This window comes from Oryctolagus cuniculus, chromosome 15 (assembly GCF_964237555.1).
Source record: "Oryctolagus cuniculus chromosome 15, mOryCun1.1, whole genome shotgun sequence".
Classification (NCBI taxonomy): domain Eukaryota; kingdom Metazoa; phylum Chordata; class Mammalia; order Lagomorpha; family Leporidae; genus Oryctolagus; species Oryctolagus cuniculus.
Window position 1 is genome coordinate 36,370,895 of NC_091446.1, and position 15,284 is coordinate 36,386,178.

A 15,284-nucleotide genomic window follows, 5' to 3' on the forward strand; every position below is an offset into this window, starting at 1 on the left:
CCAGGCACTTGGGCCATGTTCTGCTGCTTTACCAGGCCATTAGCAGGGAGGTACATCAGAAGTGGAGCAGCCAGGACTTGAACCGGCACCCATTTGAGATTTTGGCATTACAGGTGGTGGCTTAATCCGTTACGCCACAATACCAGCCCCTAATTAACCTTCTTGTTTGTCGTTTTTGCAGACTTTCCCCAAAACAGATCTCTTGCTTGACAATGAATCTCAAGGAAGTGGAGTTTTCCTCCCTGAGCTGGACGAGCCCGAGTACTGTAATGCTCAGAACACTGCTCTCTGGGAATTGCATGCACTGCGGGTAAGAGCAACCTTCTTTTTTTTTTTTTTCCCCTATTTTTTAACCACAAATAGTTATTGCCACAATACCTAAACTTTATTTTTCTGGGCCTGCCTTTTTCCCCTTTTCTTTTTAAAAATTATTACATTAATATGTCTCATTTTTACTTTGCTCTTACTATTCTTTCATCCATTGAGGAAAAATTCAAAGCAGAAAATGGTAACAGTTTTGTGGGGCAAATAAATATGTATGTGTCTGTGTGTGTGTATGGCTTTTTAAAGAAAATTTTCGCCATGATGAATCTTTGTATTGTAAAGTAATGACCTTTGTAAACTGTGCTTGTCCTCTTCAGAGACATTACCATCCCGTAGTGCAGAAATTTGCAGCGCACCTGATTGCTGGAGCACCTGTTGAAGGCTCTGAAGCACTTAGGCCCGAGCTGAGCCGAAGGTAGTGACACCTTTGCTGTATTTCCATTGACTGTGAAAAGTCTGCTTTGTAAAGTAATAGACCATGAAATACAAGGTGCCAGTTGGATATGAACTTACTTCATACTCCTGAATTATTCTAAACAGAAAAACATGCTGTGATTTTGTTAGTTTTGTGTAATCACTTAAAACCTTTCTTTTTAAGTGATATTTGAAAAGTTTCACATATTTACTTTATGTGCAGATAAATCACCAGTCCAAGGGAGCTTCCATTTATGTATTTACTTACTTTCTTAATTTGAATGGTCCTGCTGTGGCAAGAAAGTGAGAAAATAAGGAGAGAGAGAAAAAGAGATGCCTTGGAACACTGGCACCAGAAGGGCACCACTTTCTTTCCTTGGCCTTCCCAGGAGTACTTCCCATCCTACAAAAAGCTTGGATGGATTCTTCCTACATCTACCTTATGTTCTTCCAGATAGGGGAAGGGGTCTTCCTAAAAGAAATATCTTTGTTTTCTTAAAAATTCATTTATTTATTTGAAGAACAGATCAACAGAAGGAGAGGGAGAATAGGATATTCTGTCTGCTGGTTCATTCTCCAAATGCCTGCAATAGCCAGGGCTGGGCCAGGCTGAAGCCAGGAACTGGAAATCCATCCAAGTGTCCCACATGAGTGGCAGGGCAAGTACTTGGGTCATCCTCTACTGCCTTCCCAGGTGTATTAGCAGGAAGTTGGTTCAGAAGTGGGGTAGCTGGGATTTGAACCAGTGCTCCAATATAGTATGCAGACATTAAGAGGTGGCTTAACCCACTGCACCACAGTGCTTGTCCCAAGAAGCTCCTTTTTCCTCAACTTTTTATTTTGACAGTTTTAGAAAGTATGGAAAAGTTGAAAAAAAATTTTCCTCTCCACTCTTCCCCATTTGGGAAATACTTCAATTATTCATAAGAGGGAAGAAATATAAAAATTACAGAAAAAATTTTTAAAGGTTGATTTATTTGAAAGGCAGAGTTACAGAAAAAGAGGGGGGGGGAGGGCAGGCAGGAGAAAGAGGTAAAAAATATCTCCCACGTGCTGTTTCACTCCCCTAATGACAGTAATGGCCAGGGCAGAGCCAGGCTGAAGCAGTAGCCTGAAACTGTATCCATGTCTCTCCTACATGGTTGTAGGGGCTCCAGGACTTGGGCCGTCCTCCGCTGCTTTCCCAGGCACATTAACAGGGAGCTGGACTCAGACTGGTACCCACCTGGGATCCAGGCATTGCAGGTGCTAGTTCAACCCACTGTACTACAATGCTGGCCCTATAAAGAACAGAAGTTTATTGCTTACAGCTCTGGAGGCTGCAAAGTTCAAGAACAAGGTGGCCACAACAGTTTTTGTTGTCTGATGGAAGCTGCTCTGTGCTTCCAAGATGGCACCCTGGTGCTCCATCCTCTGGGGGATGAAGCACCTATGACTTCATGTGACAGAAGGTCAAAGGGCAAACAGGACAATACTTTAATCCTCTTTTATAAGGGCCTTAATCCCATTCACAAGGGAGGAGCTCTTATGGCCTAGACACCTGTTAAAACCCTACCTCTTTATACCATCACATTGGCCATGGGTTTTGGAGGGCACATATTCAAACCATAGCACTTTGTAATGCCCACCACTCAGGAGTAACATTGTGCTCTTCGCTGCAGATTTCTCTCTTTTACAAGCCCACTGCTTTTTCAATTCAGAGATCCTAAATCAGTGACCTATGGGCCAGGCTGATAGTTTTTGCCTCTTAGAGTTTGTACAAGGATTGAATTAGTTGCTATCTTTTAAATATTGTAAGAATTTGGTTAAAATTCACATTTATTTCTTCTCTAGATTTGGTGACACTGACTGTATTTTTAGATTTTTAGATGGCAGTGGTCAACTGCTGCCCTTACTAAATGAGTCATGACAGTTTTCCATAAACCCTTTCCTTCACACTTGCCAACTGCCCCCATCCTTACCTTGTCACCTGCCCCTCAGCCTTGTTTTTTGAAAGCAGAGAAAAAGGAGAACAATTCTTTGTCCCTCTTTTTAAGAGAATGGAAACTAACCCCAGATCATTAAGGATTCTTTAGCATGCCCATGGGTATAGATATATTTTCTGTCCTAAATGGCCCCTCCTTATTTTTCATCCAGGCCAGCAGCTGCAATGTTGAGTTGTAGCTGAAGCCCATGCTTCAGTCCTTTGGCTACCGTGACTGAGTCAGGCTTCATTGTGTATTGTTCGTGGGACTGTGGTTGGGTTGGGATTTGATCACACTGAGTCTTCTAGGCCTACATTTCAAAATGTATACGAGGTTTCTCTGAGGTGGGTTTAGTTGGATAGTGTTGACATTATGTGAGAAACTAGGATTTTTTTTTAATAAGTAGGTTGGTTGGTTGGTTTCAAAAGCAGGATAGCGTTACACCTTTTATGGGTTTAAAATATGAGTCATTCTTTGGGTGCAATCTAATTATTTTCAAGTTATACGTGGTAGTATCTCCAAATTTCTTATATTTGTGATTATAGATCTGCTGCTGAACTTTTTGAGACTTACAGCATGGCAACAATGACATTCAATCCTCCTGTTGAATCTTCACACTCCAAAAAGAAGGTATGTAATACTTTTTTTTTTTTTTTTGACAGGCAGAGTGGACAGTGAGAGAGAGAGACAGAGAGAAAGGTCTTCCTTTTTCTGTTGGTTCACCCTCCAATGGCCGCCGCGGCCGGCGCGCTGCGGCCGGCGCACCGCGCTGATCCGATGGCAGGAGCCAGGAGCCAGGTGCTTTTCCTGGTCTCCCATGGGGTGCAGGGCCCAAGCACCTGGGCCATCCTCCACTGCACTCCCTGGCCACAGCAGAGAGCTGGCCTGGAAGAGGGGCAACCGGGACAGAATCCGGTGCCCCAACCGGGACTAGAACCCGGTGTGCCGGCGCCGCTAGGCGGAGGATTAGCCTAGTGAGCCGCAGCGCCGGCCCAGTATGTAATACTTTTTACCTTTTAAGAAATTATTTATAAAGATGATTCACTCCCCAAATGCCTACAACAGCTAGAGCTGGGCCAGGCTGAAATCGAGCCTGGAACTCAAGTGGGTGGTGGGGACCCATATACTTGAGCTATCACCTGCAGCCTCTTAGGATGTGCACTAGCAGGAAGCTGGAATTGGAAGTAGAGCTAGAATTCAAACCCAGAGACTCCAGTATGGGATGTGGCAACACATGTAACAACTTAACTGCTGTGCCAAATGCCTACCTCTACTTTTATTTTGAAAAAGAAAAACCAAAATAATAAGTCTCCTAGTAACTCTAACTCCAGCTTGCTTAATTGTTTTATACATAGATTTTTTTCATTGAGGTGTTGATAATAGGATGGATGGTTAGGCTTGGAATTATACAGAGATGGTCATGAGACTTTTATTCAGTACAGGAAATGTTCAAGACTGAGCAAGCATCTGTCATTGTTATGTTTCATGTGTTCATGTCAGCTGTAGCCATTTTTAACTCTGCCTATTAACTGACTTTTGCTTATGGCCAAGAAAACTTCAACTCATACTTTTAATATTTTTCAGGATAAAATTGTACAAGGGGATTCACTTTTAAATGAAGATTTAAATCAGCTAGTCAAAAGACATTGTAATGAAGTTGCTACTCAATCACCCCTGGATTTCACCAAATATTTGAAAACATCGTTACGGTAGTAGAAAGAATGAAGAATCAGTAGACTTTGTTATATATTTGTGTGTGTGTGTGTGTGTGTGTGTGTGTGTATGCAGATACGCATCAAGATATGTTGTCTGCTCAGGACCTTTGTATACAAGGAAAACTTCCTAAGAGTGATTAGGAAGAGGACACATTACCCTTTGCATGGCATATGGCTTCACTCTATATTCTGAAAATGTTACTCATTAAGAGAATCAAGCCTTTTTTTCCTGCAGGTATTTGGAAATTTCTTTCTTCATGATGCTGTTTTTTGAAAAATTAATGTACATATTATAGTTAAAAAACACTTTGGATTGATTCATACTGAACTGTAGTTGCTATATAGAAGAGAAAAATCAAGACCATGAAAAGGTTTTTATTTTACCTAGTTAAGCTGCTCTTTATAAGCAAATACTCTTTAAAACTAAATATTTTTATTGCAATATCATAGATGCAAATGAGAAACATTCTAAATTTGAGTGAAAATATATTTATGAAAATTTTTGATAAAAAAAGCTGGAAATTAGTCCCAGGTTCATTATTATTTTTTTTTTAAAGATGTATTTACTTACTTGAAAGACAGAGTTACAGAAGGAGAGACAGTGAGGTCTTCCATCCTCTGGTTCACTTCCCAAATGGCCTCGATAGCCAGAGGTGGGCCTATCTGAAGCTAGAAACCAGAGCTGCTTCTGGGAGTCTCACGTGGATGTTGGGCCATCTTTCACTGCTTTACTAGGCTATTAAGAGGGTTGGATGGGAAGTGGAGCAGCTGGGAAATGAACTAGTGCCCTATGGGATGCCTGTGCTGCAGGTGGAATCTTAACCTTACTATTGCACAGCGCTAGTCCCTGCTCCCCATTAGTTCTTTATAAATGATATACTTCAGCAGGTAGCCTCATTTAGCCTTCATTGTAGCTGCTTTCAAAGAATGTTTAATACAGTTGTAGTCTCTAAAGTTTTTTGCATTTTTAATTGACATGTCCTGGAAGGTAATTGGAAAAATTTCTCCAGGGTGGTAAAAGCAAGTCTAAGACTTTTCTGTATAGATGGTGGTGGTGGTGGTGGGGGCTTCATTTCGTTTTCCCTTTGTATAGGTAAAATGCCTATTGTAGCAGTACTTTATAGCAGCTTTCCAAATATTTTAGGGCTATCCAGTGAAATGCATGTGTCAGTGACTAACTTGTAAGTATTTTCTACTGTTGATAGTTGAATCAAAACATCTGTTTGATTCTTGTGAGAATTTGAAACATTGTACAGGAATCATATAGTAATATGGCCTGTTATTTTGGTCTGAAGCATAGAGCTCTTTTTCTCATGAAGTAAATGAAAGAAAATTCCTTTACTATTCCAGTAGAGTGGTAGGATATCAACTTAACAGTTGATGTCAATCTTTCAGCATAGTCTTGGGTGAATTATTGTTTATTTTGGAAAGGCAGAGAGACAAAAACAGAGAAAGGTACCTTTGATTAGTTCACTCCTGAGATGCCCACAATAGCCAGACTGGGCCAGATTGGAGCTAGAAACAACGAGCTGGTTCTCTCGTGTGGATGGCAGGGACCCAAGTTCTTGAACCAACACTTAATGCTTCCTAAGGTGCACATTAGCAGGAAGTTAGAATCAGAAGTGGAGGGGCCAGCGCTGTGGTGTAGTGGGTAAAGCTGATGCCTATGGTGCCAGTATCCCATATGGGCGCCAGTTCGAGTCCCAGCTGTTCCACTTACAATCCAGCTCTCTGCTATGGCCTGGGAAAGCAATAGAAGATGGTCCAAATCCTTGGGTCCTTGCACCCGTGGAAGAAGCTCCTGGTTCCGGATTGACGCAGTTCCAGCAGTTGCGGCAAGTTGGGGAGTGAACCAGTGGATGGAAGACGTCTCTCTCACTCTCTGTCTCTCCTTCTGTGTAATTCTGACTTTCAAATAAAAATCTTAAAAAAAAAAAATCAGAAGTGGAGCTGGGGAACCAGTGCTGTGACATAGCAGGTTAAGCCACAGTCTGCAGCCTAGGCATCCCCTTTGGGCACTGGTTCAAGTCCTGGCCACTCCACTTCTGATCCAGCTCCCTGCTGTGGCCTGGGAAAGCATTAGAAGATGGCCCAGGTGCTTCGGCCCCTGCGCACATATGGGAGACCTAAATGGAGCTCCTGGCTCAGCATGGCCCAACCGTGGTCTTTGTGACCATTTGGGGAGTGAACCAATGGGTGGAAGATCTCTCCTCTCTTTTTCTCTGCCTCTCTTGCTGTAACTCTGACTTTCAAATAAATAAAAGTTGAGGCCGGCGCCGTGGCTCACTTGGCTAATCCTCCGCCTGCGGTGCTGGCACCCTGAGTTCTAGTCCTGGTTGGGGCACCGGAGTACTAGTTGTGGTTGCTCCTCTTCCAGTCCAGCTCTCTGCTGTGGCCTGGGAGGGCAGTGGAAGATGGCCCAAGTGCTTGGGCCCTCGCACCTGCATGGGAGACCAGGAGGAAGTACCTGGCTCCTGGCTTCGGATTGATGCAGCGCCAGCCATGGCGGCCATTAGGGGAGTGAACCAACAGAAGGAAGACCTTTCTCTCTGTCTCTCTCTCATACTAACTCTGCCTGTCAAAAAAATAAATAAAAAGAAAATAAAGTTGAGCTGGGACTCAAACTTGGGTATTTCAACGTGGAATGTGGGCTTTCCAGGTGGCATTTTAATCACTGCACCAAACACCCACCCCTGTGATTTTTCTAGAAGTATTTTGTGAGGTCAAACTTTATTTTTAAATATTTATTTATTTTAGAAAGTTGGAGACAGAGAGAAATCTTACATCTGCTGATTCATTCCCCAAATAGCCGCAACGACCTGGCCCAGGCCAAAGGCAGAGCTTCTTCCATGTCTCCCACATGGATGCTGGGGCCCAAGCACTTGGGCCATCCTTCACTGCCTTTTCAGGCCATTAGCAGGGAGCTGGATTGGAAGGGGAGCAGCTGGGACTCAAACCGGCACCCATATGGGATGCTTACACTGCAGGCCATAGCTTTAACCTGCTGAGCCACAGTGCTGCTCCCTGAGGTCAGACTTTTTAGGCTTGATTGCTTCATGATGAGAAAGGTATGATTCAGCATGTAAATATTGGCTTACATATAGCCCATCCTTTAGATAGAAAACAAAACCTAGGAGTGTTACTAATTTGTGGGTAACCAAAGGTCTGTCCCCATAAGAGCACAAGTTACCATACCATGTCACAAATCATTTATTTTCCAAACATATACAAATACATTTATACTTCAGCAACAGGAACTGTAGTTTAGATGAAAATTCATTTGTAAAATAGAAATTCATCAGCTATTTTATGCTTGTATTATGTTTCTAATTTCTTGTTACATGTATATTTGCAGAGGGACCATAAAATTATACATCTAATATTTGAATGTCCTGTATGAATTTGATGATGAAATATACTTGTGCATTAACTTTATATGACCTTATGTTGATGAGTTTCTTTTTCAGAACCAATGCCATTATTCATCACATATGTACTTTGCTGAGGTCATACGAAGGTTTACTGTAGTTTTTTTGTGTCTTAACCTAATATTGAGCATTTACCATGAACTTAGCACTATGCTATGCACTTAAAAGTGAATTGGGGTAGTAATGGGCATAAGACAGTTTTAGTCTTTCATGATTTATGCTGAGGCAAATCATTCACACAGCACTTAAAAAAAAAAAGCAGTATTATCTAATCAATATTAGGAATTATTTCAAAGTTCAGATACTTATGTCATCTGATATAGGGATGGTTTCAGAGAATGCTTTTTGACAGGCTTCAGCATAGTCTATTTTGAATCTAAGACATGTATTTCAAAGATACTCATTTCAGGTATTCTTATGTCAAAGTTCTTAGCCACCAGCCAAGAATTGCTTATAGGAAATTTAAATATAGATACGGCAGAAAACACATACATTGTTAACAGAGGATCAAGAAAATGTGTTGACCCAAATCTGAACTCTGTGGAAGAGGTAGTCTCCCTTTTCTGATACCTTTTTGGGGGAACAGGTATGTTCTTTTTCTGGACTCACTGCTGATGTGAGAGAAGCAAATGAAAAGGGATCAGAGACTGCCATCTTGAGAGCACTTGCCGTATAGGATGCCTTTCACTCTGTCAAGTCTAAGATCAAAAACAGTAGTGAGGAAAATCCTAGTCTTGTTTATTAGCATGGAAGCACATCTGTAAGAGCTTTGTGTTTGAGTTTACTTAGTTTTACTGGATCAGAAAGCACCCCCAGTTACTTTGCAGAATTAAGGAAAGCCTGTAGGTAAAGTGGAGAGATGTACAGAGATACTGATAGGGAGGATTTAGGATCTTGATAGGAAGATTGAATTAAAAAGGAAACTCTACAACATCCTTGGGGACATACTTTGATTAATGAGCCTCAGTGTCTCCAGAGCCACTGAGATAGAAGGACTTGACAAAAGCCAAGTTTGGTAAAAAACAAGGCACTTGATCCTCCACTTTTGCTGAGTCTACACTCTGTATTTATCCCCAGCTGGAGGACTGTAAGTAACACATGAAACAAGGACAGCACTTTCTGCTCAGATAATATTGTTATTTGCTATAGTTTATCCCAACTAATCCTAACTTTGTAGCACAACACTCTGGTAATCTTACATCATATTGCAAAACAGCCAATTCTAGATGAGCAAGTGACTGAGAGGAAGTTAAACTGTATTATTTCTCCATGTCACACATTGTCTTTTTAAAGTGGGCAGACTGATAGAATTCATACTTTAATTCTCCTTTCTTTTCACTCTTAGTGAAGCTTATTAAGTACTATAATAAAACAAACTTGGATGTTTATTCTTTTCATTTCAGGTTAAAAGTATGAAGTGGTAGTTGGTACAGTCCTGGTGGCTGTTTTAGATGCATCATAAATGCATTTGGTATACTGATAATGGCTTTGTAATTCAGATAGGCTCTAAAGAAATGTTCATATTTTTGACAGACACTAGGTTGTGCTGGTCAGTTGTAATGTAAAGTAGACCCTCTACTTAAAAACCCAGACTCAAATAGAGTATATGCGTTTACCTCAAAATGTGATGAACTACCAGATTAGGATGCAATATAGGCAGTAGTCTGGGTTCACTCTTGCAAAACAACTTAGTCTCCCATTCAGTCTCAGAGTAGGATTCAGATTTGTGCTGTATCCAAACCAACTACATTAAAGCTTATGGGGGTGAGGTAGGTGGACTAGTGCTTAGAAAGAGTCAAAGCCAAATGAAGAACCTAGAGAGAACAGTCTTCCTTTTCATTTCTTGTTGCCTCTAGAGTAGTAATCCAGTTTCCAACACATGGTAAGGCAAACCATTTGATCTATTATAGAAGTTTGAAAGTGTTTTGAATGCTGCAGCATTGTGCATTTGTTACAGACTATTTCATTTAAAAGAAAGCTTATAGTAGCACTGTATCAAACTGTTATAGTCTGAATTCTGTTGACAAGAAAATGGTGGTGGTTCTGGTGTTAAGGCTTTGACTTACTAAGATCTTTAAATGACATGAAAGCTGTGTGATGTATTTTACCACTGCAATTTTTGGGATATGCAAGAAATATGAGGACTACTTTATTCATTTTTAGAATTCTTAAAAATTTCTGAAAGCAAAAGTTAGGATTTTAGTGTGCTTCATAATTCAAAGAAAAATACCTTGAAATTTAATAGCAATTTAAAGATAGTTTGGGATTTACTTTAGAGGAAAATGTAATTTGTTTCGTACCAAGAAGAATCCTTTACACTGAACTAATAGTTTTGTACAGCAAGGTCTTAAAAAATAATTTACATTAAATGGCAAGTATTGCTTGGATCGATAGCTCTTAAGCAGAAATGAAGCTCTTTTACATGAAACTCAAGCCCATTTCAGATATTCATAACATATATTTTCATTTTAGGAGGGTTGTCTTCAAATAGTGAAGTAGAAAAGTAACACTTCTAACCCATTGAATATCAAGGAAGTTATGTCTAATAAATATATAAGTACAGTGTCAGTACAAACTTTGAAAAATAAATAAGTTTACCTTAAACACCAACTCAAATCTATTTTTCTTTTAAAAAATGGTTAGGTTCCTTGTTAAGACATCACAACTCAGTAGAATATAAATTACACATCATTTTAAATTCATTTTGTGAAAAACAGGAAGGCAATAATCTGTGAATATATAAGCAATAACCGTTTTTAAAAAACTCATGTCTTTTCTATATGTAAAAAATTCTAAAGAAGAGTGCACTATTGTACACAGTATAGGAACTGCATTGACTTAATTTTAATGAATTTTACGTTGTAGGACATATTTACATTTGCAATGCCCGAAAGCTTCCAATTCTCAGCCAAAATGTATGGCTAACACTGGCTCCTTGTCCTCAGTTCTCAGGTTGGAAAACTATGGCTCTTGGGCCACATCCAGCCTGCCAACAGCTTTTGTGTGGCCTTTGAACTAAGAATAGCTTGTACATTGTTAAGTGGTTGAAAAAATTATAAGAAGATATGTGAAATTCATACCAAATTCTAATTTCAGTGTCCATCAGTAAATTTGTTTTACCAGAATCTAACCATGTTCCTTCCTGTACGTACTGTCTGCAGCTGATTTTGTATTACAGTGGTAGAGGTGAGTAGTTGGAACAGAAACCATTTGGTTGCCAACTCTAAAATATCGCGCATCTGGCCCTTTACAGATATAGCTTTGCCGACCCTTGTTCTAATTCAGTTATTGCAAGCTTATGATGGGTTTTCCAACTGCTTACATTTATAAAATGGCAATCCCTTGGGCTTCCTTCCTTCATTGGTCAGTACATTAACTGGTAGTTACCAACTTGTGCCATTCTGCTTGTCTTCAACATGGACCTTACATCGTGTGTGACAGTTTCAGTTCAGAAATAATCAATTTCCAGTTTTAAGTGTAACAGAAATAAGGAAATTATATTTTTTCTGCCATGTTTGTTCTTTAACTTCTTGCTGGGAGAGCTTCACCTGTAATGTAATATACATAGACTAATTAGTATATTGAAAATGAAGCAGAAACTTTTATAGCATAGCAAGTATTCAGAGTTGTTTAACCAACAGAAACCCAGCAGTGGTGACTAGGTTTGGGGGGACAGCTTGTTTGCTAAAAACACAGTGTTAGAACATGATGTTCCTAATGTTGGAACATGAGCTATTTCTGCCCTGGAACACTACATTCTTTAGGAAAAAAATTTTATTATAATGTTAAACTCTTCAACTTGAAGAGAAGGCAGAATTCTTTCAATTCATTGTGCATTCAGATAAGAGTAAGGTGAATATTTACTTCAGATTCTTAGAATTACTGTAACTTCTTAAAGCAGATAGCATGAATTATGTCAAATGAATGATGCCACATGTCTTTTTTCTATAGGAAAGCAGAATTTAGAGGCAGTCATCTAAATTACTACCACCCTTCCCATTCTAAAATACAAGTAATGAAAAATGTTCACTACAGGGGCTGGTGTTACGGTATAGTGGGTTAGTTGCCACCTGTGATGCCAACATCCCATGTGGGCACTAGTTTGAGTCCTGGCTGTGCTACTTCCAATCAGGCTCTCTGATAATGCGCCTAGGAGAGCAACAGAACATGATCCAAGTGATTGATCAGATCCCTTCCACCCATGTAGGAGACCCCAGTGGAGTTCTGGGCTCTTGGCTTCTGCCTGACCCAGCCATGGCTGTTGTGACCATGTGGGGAATGAACCAATGGATGGAAGATTCACTCCTTTTCTGTTCCTCTCTCTGTGTAACTTTGCCTTTCAAATAAATAAATCTCTTTAAAAAAATGTTCACTACAGCATGCATATTAAGACAAATTTCTAGTGGAGTTGTATTTTTTTTTTTTTTTAAACATATGAAAAACAGAGTGACAGGGGAATGGGCAGAGAGAGACTGAGATCTTCAGTTTACTGGTTCGTTCCCTAATTGCCCACAAGGGCTGGGCCAGGCTAAAGCTAGGAGCCTGGAACTCCATCTGGGTTTCCCACATGGATTGGAGGGACCCAAGTACTTTGACCATCATCTGCATCTTTCCCTAGCACATTAGCAGGAAACTGGATTGAAAGTGTAGTAGCCGGGACTCAAATTGGTACTGTGATACGGGATGTGGCAGTCCCAAGTGGCTGATTAACTACCTGTGCCATAACACCCTCTCCTGGAGTTGTAGTCTTAGCCTACTAAAGCAATCGTACAGTATACAAAGGGCTTCTGAAATATAGGGTGGTACATTCACTACCATGAGTGTTAATTTCACTCTATCCTTCAACGAGTTACAATATAGGTGTGATAAGCACCTATACAATTTATTTGCTGCTAAGTTCTGAATATGAAAAACAATATTTAAGTTTTGACTGCTCTCCTTAACATACTCACAAAGCCATTACCATACTTTGTCACTTCCCTAAAAAGGCCTCAAGCTCACTTGACTTTTGGAGGAGGGACTGATTTAGCAACACTGGGACAGTAAACAAAGTCTGGAACTTAAAAAATTGTAATCCCAGATGTAACTCAGCAGAAAAAGGGTGCTGAACTTCCTTGGAGCTTCATTATCTTATTTACACTCAATATTATCTGAGGCTGTGATGGGAATTGTTACTATAGTTGTGAGATTTCTTTCTGATGAGACTACATACAGAATCTCAACAACCTTGATCAGAATAGATGTATATACAGATTCTTTGAAAGGGGAGATTTCCTGTATTTGGCATTGCTTTTTAATTTTTTTAAGGAATACAAATTTCATCAGTACCACTTTAGGAATATAGTTATGCTTTTCACAATACCTGCCTTCTCACCCCTCCTCCCTTTCCCCCCCTCCCTTCTCCATTAAGATTCATTTTCAGTTAACTTTGTATACATAAGATCAACTCTATAATGGTAAAGAGTTAAACAATTTGCACACACATGCACATTTTGAGGCTGTTTAAAATCAAGTTTGGTTCCACCAAGAAGTGTCAGTGAATTCTTTGTGAGCTTGTGTAATTTTGCAGCAAAATATATATTTATTTGAGAGAACATTTCCATCCACTGGTTCACTCCCTCAAATGCCCTTAACGGCTGGGGCTTGGCTAGACCAAAGCTAGGCGCTGTGAACTCACGCCAGGTCTCACCCCAGGTGGATCACAGGAACTTGATTACCTGTTTCCCAGGGTCTTCGTTAAGAGGAAGCTGGAATCAGGAGTGGAGCTGGGACTGAAACTCAGGTCCTTTGATATGGCATCCCAAACCAGTATTTTAAACTGCTAAACCAAACTCCTTCCCCCAATTTTATATGCAAAATCCCTGATTGTGATAGATATATGGTGATACTCTCTATAGTATAATCCTGCCACAGTGCATTCACTATACGATTGGTCTTGTGAATTTTAAATTTTGGAACTACAGTGAAATAGGTACAGTTGGGCTTTAATTCTCCCTTAACTTCATTACAAAATTAAATGATGGGTGAGTGGATTAATGGTTAAGATGCTGGGTCCCACTGCAGATTACCCAGCTGTGGCTACTGGCTCCAACTTCTTGATAATGCAGACCCTGGGAGGCAGTGATAATATCTCAAGTAATTGGGTGTTTGCCACTCACATGGGAGACTTAGATTGAGTTCCAAGCTCCTGGCTTTGGGTCCGGTCAGCACCGGCCATTGTGGTCATCTGGAGGAATAAACCAGCAGATGGGAACTATCTTTGTGTTTATCCATCTCTCCCTCAAACAACGTAAAGACAAATGAAAGAAACAAAAACTCTTAAGTGAAAAGAATAAGCTTATGTTTTATTTCCTAACATGCCTTTTTGTTCAGGTTCCATATAATATGCTTTAAAACAGAACAAATGATACTCTCTGTGAATACCAGACAGTGAGTTCTAGACTGATAAAATAAGGCTTTGAGATACGTTGGTTAAGTTGGCTGCCTTGGGGTCCTTTGCTTAGTTATCTACAAAATAAGGAGGTCTAATATTATAAAAGGTCAAGCTACATATGAGGATACTGCAAAAACTTTGTGGAGAAATGAATTTTCTTTTTTCTTTTTTTTTTTTTCTTTTTGACAGGCAGAGTGGATAGTGAGAGAGACAGAGAGAAAGGTCTTCCTTTGCCCTTGGTTCACCCTCCAATGGCCGGCGAGCTGCGGCCAGCGCACCGCACTGATCTGATGGCAGGAGCCAGGTGCTTCTCCTGGTCTCCCATGGGGTGCAGGGCCCAAGGATTTGGGCCATCCTCCACTGCACTCCCTGAGTTTATTTTGGTGCAAAAAATTTTAAAATCTGTACATTTTTCATGATATGCATATTTCATGAACTTTTTAAAGACCTCATGTGTGCATGAATTTCAAAATATTTTGCCCCTCAGTAAACTTACAGTCTCATTTTCCATGACCTTTTTGCAGGATCCTTGTGTATCTTCAGAGTCCCTTCCATAGTAAAGGTACCAGTCTTACCTGACTTCAGGTGAAACCCTCCTCTTGGACAAGATCAAATGTAGTACTAACTGTGCCTCACAGAGTAATTTAAGTTGAAACCTGTCTCAGAATGGTGCAATGACAGCATACCTGGGTAAAACATGCTGCCCTTGGTCACTGCCGATAATCCATTGTGTCTCCAGGGGACAAACCACACATGGGTTTCTCCTCCTTGTTTTGGATGTTTTCTGAGGCTAAGAGCTGAGAAGGTGATGTGAGTCCTCGAGGCTGTTTAGTTGACTTGGTGAACTTTTTGAGTTCACTGGCAAAAGAAATGCCTTTTCTTTTATCTTCTCGGGAAGCCTGTGGGGAAAAAGAATCTTTCATTGGTACTGGGTTAAACTGAGAGTCCTCAATCCATGTACCATGTCAGAAGGAGCTCTTTCCTCTTCTGCTAAATAGAGCTTTGG

The 15,284-nt window shown here is 40.3% G+C and overlaps 2 protein-coding genes across 16 annotated transcripts in view; one reads left to right on the forward strand and one right to left on the reverse strand.

Moving 5' to 3' along the window:
* NOC3L (NOC3 like DNA replication regulator) overlaps positions 1–7,852 on the forward strand; it is a 55,592-nt gene extending 47,740 nt beyond the window's left edge. The window contains exons 18-21 of the mRNA XM_002718388.5: positions 182–310; positions 642–739; positions 3,248–3,332; positions 4,287–7,852. Coding sequence (XP_002718434.1) covers positions 182–310; positions 642–739; positions 3,248–3,332; positions 4,287–4,415 — 441 coding nt within the window. The 3' untranslated portion in view covers positions 4,416–7,852. The remainder of the gene's footprint in view (positions 1–181; positions 311–641; positions 740–3,247; positions 3,333–4,286) is intronic.
* PLCE1 (phospholipase C epsilon 1) overlaps positions 7,610–15,284 on the reverse strand; it is a 352,529-nt gene continuing 344,854 nt past the window's right edge. For 14 of the 15 annotated variants that reach the window (XM_070057584.1, XM_051823417.2, XM_070057580.1 and 11 more), the window contains 2 exons: positions 14,965–15,177; positions 7,610–11,393 (listed from right to left, as the gene is read on the reverse strand). In XM_070057584.1, coding sequence (XP_069913685.1) covers positions 14,989–15,177 — 189 coding nt within the window. In that variant the 3' untranslated portion in view covers positions 7,610–11,393; positions 14,965–14,988. The remainder of the gene's footprint in view (positions 11,394–14,964; positions 15,178–15,284) is intronic. The other variant, XR_011382357.1, reaches the window with a different exon arrangement.